This window comes from Aplysia californica, unplaced genomic scaffold (assembly GCF_000002075.1).
Source record: "Aplysia californica isolate F4 #8 unplaced genomic scaffold, AplCal3.0 scaffold00988, whole genome shotgun sequence".
Lineage (NCBI taxonomy): Eukaryota > Metazoa > Mollusca > Gastropoda > Aplysiida > Aplysiidae > Aplysia > Aplysia californica.
Genome location: NW_004798258.1, coordinates 228,476 through 233,859, shown reverse-complemented (window position 1 = coordinate 233,859; position 5,384 = coordinate 228,476). Strand labels below are relative to the sequence as shown.

Here is a 5,384-nt window from a genome sequence, read left to right as displayed (position 1 = left end):
GGGCGATCGGCCCGATCCAGCCGTAGTGGGCACCCTGTATAACCACTGGGCCACCAACGCCACAGTAAGTTGTTTGTTTGTTTGTTTGTTTGTTTGTTTGTATGCATATTGCGTAGGCCCCTCCCACTGTCCACCAACTGGAAGTAATAAACTTTTCAGCTGCTGGTGAGGGAAGTGTGTGGTCTGTCATAACCCATAATCCCCGCCCACAACTCATGCACAAATCGTGAGTGAGATGAGTGGTCACTGTTTACCCAGTCTGTAACAAAGTAACAATGGACGTCAACATGAACTTGCAACAGAAGCGTCGCTCAATGTTCTCCGAGTGATGGCTACCTATGTGTTTTCTTTACCATGACACCCAGTCTTCCTCGTTATATAAACACAAAAAATAGAAAAATAACACATTAGAATAATAACTTTAAAAAAAATTAACACACTAACAAATGAAAACACAAGAAAGAGGAAAAAAAGAAAATAAAAACAGCAATATAATAAATAATGTTTCATGTACTTTTGTTCTTCACATGAAAATAACGAATCAACGTGACGTCAACAAGTGAGGAAGAGACGAAGAGAAGCGGAAGTGAAATTAACTTTCTTTCTAAAAATAAAGAGGTTCGGTTTCTTTTTTTTTTTTCGATATACATGTATTAATTCCTCGGAGTTTGGTTGTTGTTTTTTTTGCTTTTGTTTTGTTTTTTCATGTCTTTTTTATTATTCACCGGTGGGTTTTTGTTTGTTTGTTTGTTTGTTTGATTCTGTTTTGTTGTTGTTGTTGTTGTTTTTTGTGATTCGAGGACAAAAAAAAAGCCAACGCAGATGCTAGAATTATTAATCTTGAGGTCAAGTTTTTCTTTCCAGTTGGAATTTTCGAGACCCTTCGTTTTTGAAGTCAATATGTAGGATATTCAATGACTATCCACATGACAGTACACCATAGATGTACACTATGCAGTACACACACCTGAAGGCTACATGTATTATGCTACTCTGCATTATATGACTAGTCCAGTGACAGAAATATGCAATGTTTGAACCATGATAAGAGATATGCGCACAACCTGTACTTATTCATTATGGAAACTTTACTTATCAAATGAGTGTTTTATGTGATCTGATGTGGGCCGGTGGCCTTGAACACTGAATAAACTTATTTACTGTTCAAACCTACTTCCTATTCTATGACAAGTCAGCAATGTAAAGGTTGAGGACATCGTGAGGTTGCGGGTTCGGGGGTTCGAGCCGCGGGCCCGACGTTGTGTCCTTGGGGAATTTTCCCCTCTTCACCCAGGTGGGAATGGGTACCCAGCTATAGACAGTGAAAGATCTTGTCAGTTTGTTAGTGTTTGAGCGCTTAACCAGCTGCTTGCACTGTATGCTTCCCGAAAAGCTGAGAATGTCTCTAGCTGGTGTTCTTTGGTCTGTTGGGGTAATAATATTGTGTAAAGCGCATAGAGCTTGCTTTCGAGTTGGGACATGCGCAATACAAATGCTATTAATTTATTATCAGAGATCACAATCATGACATTTCAGTCTGGCTTGCATTAACATCGATGAAGACAGATTAGTGTGAAATAAAAGGATATGAGATAGAAGTACAAGTTGAAAGCAATGACGCTCGTAAAGATGACGTGGATAGTGGGTAATGATGTGAACTAATGGTTAAGCAAGAAACTCAAATCAAAATTATGCAATCGCTCACACACTGTTGGTAGACTATTTTTTTAATAGTAGGTTGACAAAAGGGTTAACGATTTACAAAAAAGTCACTGTGCTCTTGTACTCGGCTTTAAATATAAACCTTTGTCACTACATGTATTATTCCTGTCAATTCCTACTGAACGTGGCATAGTGGAGATTGTGATGGAGGATCAAGTGGTTCGGACACCTCACACGGATGCCCCGATACCAACCAGCTCTGAGGGCATATAGTATCATCAAATATTCTGACTGGAGAGCCAGAGGAAGACCAAGGCGACGTTGGAGTTGGAGTGAATCTGTGGCCGACGCCCTCAGAGCTCAAGGGATGTCCTTCCTACAGGCCACTCGCCTTGCTGCAGACAGACGCCTGTGTCTCCCCGCGACACCCACCGGTACAAGCGGAAGAAAAAAAGTAAAGTAAAAGTAAGTGATGGGGGATCCTTGAACCCGAGGCAAGAGGGAACAATGATCTACACACGGCATTGTATCCCCTCCCATGCAGAATGGGCAAGTCTGCTTTTTAGTTGCTGGTTTTTTAGAAGTTTTAGTAAGAGTTTTACGGCAATTGCAACACAAAAAGCACATCTAGAATCGTTGGAACTTGTAAAGTTGAAAGTAAAGTTGTTCCCGCATCCGATCCGGACATTGGGGATTGCCTTGTCAGTGAGACAACTCCATGGGCGTTCAGAATATTGTGGTAGGGTGGCCCATTCCTTTCCACGCCACCTTTACTTCAATAACTGCAAGAGAGTAACAAACACAGGAAAGTAGGAGGAGAGATCAGGACGATAGAAGTTTGGTTGGAAAGAAGGAGCAAACCACACCAGAGCACCCACCAACTACCCACGTCGGCTTTTCATCACCCGGCTGTCATCATTTGTAGTGTTAGCTTAAATGGTATAAAGTTTTGCTATATCTAGTGCTGGTAATCCAATCCTGATTTTAATCTACATTTGGTCACCACTGGTCAAAGATCCAATCAATGAGTTGAGGTGGGGAGATCAATCCATAATCTTCCAACTTAGAACAAAACATGTACCCCTCAAATAACATCCCAACCGAATTGGAGTAAAGCAGTCTGCTGCCTGCCCACTATATGACTACCCCTCAGAGACAGTGGAATATCATCTGTTCTTCTGTAGAAAACTAACTGATTTAAGGGGATGTTTTCTTCCCAAGCTACCCCACACATCTAATTGCCTCTACTCCTCAAGACAACAATTAGAACAGACATGCAGCTATTACAGAATGGCATCATGCAGAAGAGTTAACGCTCAGATGCTACTGGATCGCTAACAACAACAACAACAATCTACACTCGGGCGTTCTTGAACACTTAATGTAGCTTATTATTACTGGGGAGTTTTCAAAGCTCCCCACTTGCTTGGCTTCGTTCTACGGAGCCAAACCTAATAAACCATACCTTACCTTACCATACTATACCATACGATACCTTACCATATCATACCACACCTTACCAGACCATATAACATCATACCATACCAAAACCACACCATACACAGATGAAAGAACAAGCCTTACAAATCCAACAACAATTTAATCACACCATATCACGCCACGCCACGCCACGCCACGCCACGCCACACTAGGCCACACCACACCATACCATATAACACCATATCATAACATACCATAACTTACCACACCATACCACGCCATACTATACCACACCACACCATACACAGATGAAAGAACAATCCTTACAAATCCAACAACAATTTTCGCTATATATTGTTTTCCAAAAATACATCGTCAACTACAGATATATACATATAATATCTCTCTTCAAATACAGTGCAGCCTCTCTATAACGACCTTCAGTATAACGACATCTTCTGTAGAGCGACGAGGTGCCCAGGTCCCGACGTTTTCCTTTTCTATATCATTAATTGTCATATTTCTTGTTGCCTCTCTATAACGACAACTCGCTATATCGACAACTCTCTATAACGACATTTTTTCTGGTACCGACGATGTCGTCATAGAGAGGCTGCACTGTATACATATAGTCACGTTTAAGGGCAAGTGGGCTAACCCAGATTTCGGGGGTTTCCAGAAATCTTGACCTACACCAAAGTGAGCATTGCCCTACCTAAAGGAGAAGTTTGGTTTCATTGTTGCGTGTATTTGTTTGGTTATAGAGAAAACTTTCCTTGTCTTTTAAAGAAACTGAAGAAGTGGCAAAATCTTTACCTTCGTTTTTCTCAAAACAGCATTTTTCGGGATAGCCCCCTTGTGCTTAAAAGCGACCATATATCTTCAAATACTGAGCAGACGTGAAGAAATACTGGTAAAAGGTGACCCCTCAGCTCCTGACGTCAAACTTGACCCAAGCTCCCCCCTTGGCCACCATAAGCAGAGGCTCTGGCACCACTGGGTACACCGACTGGTCACATGACACCGGGGTCAGCGTCTGCAAGATGGCCGCCAGAGCCACTTTCATCTCCAACAGGGCCAGTCTCTTGCCGATACAGTTGCACGGACCCTGAACGGTACGATGGGGGTAGTTTAGTAAGGGGGTTATTTTGTTACGGTACTTTCAACACAATACGGTCATATTTACGAGTCAAAGACTAGAGGTGTCACAAGAGAGTAGCATACTCGAAAAAGAAGGAGAGATCAGGACGACAGATGTTTGATCGGAAAGAAAGAGCAAACCACACCAGAGCACCCACAACCACCCACAGCGCACTTTAAAAATCTTTTCCCTTTTTTGTAAGTGTTTTACGTCGCTTGCAACTGCATACGGTTATATGAGCACGAGAGACACATTCATTTAAGATTTTCAGTTGGTAAGAAATTTTGAATTTTGCCCAGGTGCCGGCCGAAGTATACTCTTATCGATTTTAAACCACCAAAGGATTTTTAACGTGCTCAACTTGCACACGAGACCTCCGAGATTTTTTGTCCTTGTCCGAGAAGGCTAGGGGTAGATCTTTCCTACCAGAAGATTAGGGGTGTGGCTGAAAGACAGCAGTAAAAAGGAGCCAAGGAGTAGCAGTCGAAAAGCTGCAGAAAGAGCCAGGAGCTCAGAGGAGGGGTAAGTGGAGGCGAAAGCAGGCAACAGAACATTGCCAGAGACAAGAAAAGCAGGTGAAAGGAGACATTTTATAGAAGAACATTTTTCCGTCGCTACCCAGATTTGAACCCAGGACCTTTGAAGAGACGAACACCTTAACCTCTAGGCCACGAGAGCCCCCTTAGTAAGAGTTGTTCGGCTCTTGCAACACAATAAGGTCATATAAGACCCAAAGATTAGAGGTCTTACAGGAGAGTAACAAACACAATAAGGTCATATAAGACCCAAAGATTAGAGGTCTTACAGGAGAGTAACAAACACAATAAGGTCATATAAGACCCAAAGATTAGAGGTCTTACAGGAGAGTAACAAACACAAAAAAGGAGGGGAGATAAGGACGATAGATGTTTGATTGGAAAGAATGAGGGAAGATAAGGACGACAGATGTTTGACTGGAAAGAAGGAGGGGAGTTAAGGACGATAGGCGTTTGATAGGAAAGAAGAAGTAAACCACCCGCCAACCACCCACTTAATAAGAGTTTTTCGGCACTTGTAACACAATTAGGTCATATAAGTGCCCAAGATTCGAGGTGTTACAGGAGAGTAACATACATAATAAAGAAGGGGGGGGGGGGGGGGG

The 5,384-nt window shown here is 42.4% G+C and overlaps 1 protein-coding gene across 1 annotated transcript in view; it reads right to left on the bottom strand.

Moving 5' to 3' along the window:
- Positions 1–3,924: 3,924 nt before the first annotated feature.
- LOC101857526 (cytochrome P450 3A1) overlaps positions 3,925–5,384 on the bottom strand; it is a 6,472-nt gene continuing 5,012 nt past the window's right edge. The window contains 1 exon segment of the mRNA XM_035973072.1: positions 3,925–4,210. Coding sequence (XP_035828965.1) covers positions 4,031–4,210 — 180 coding nt within the window. The 3' untranslated portion in view covers positions 3,925–4,030.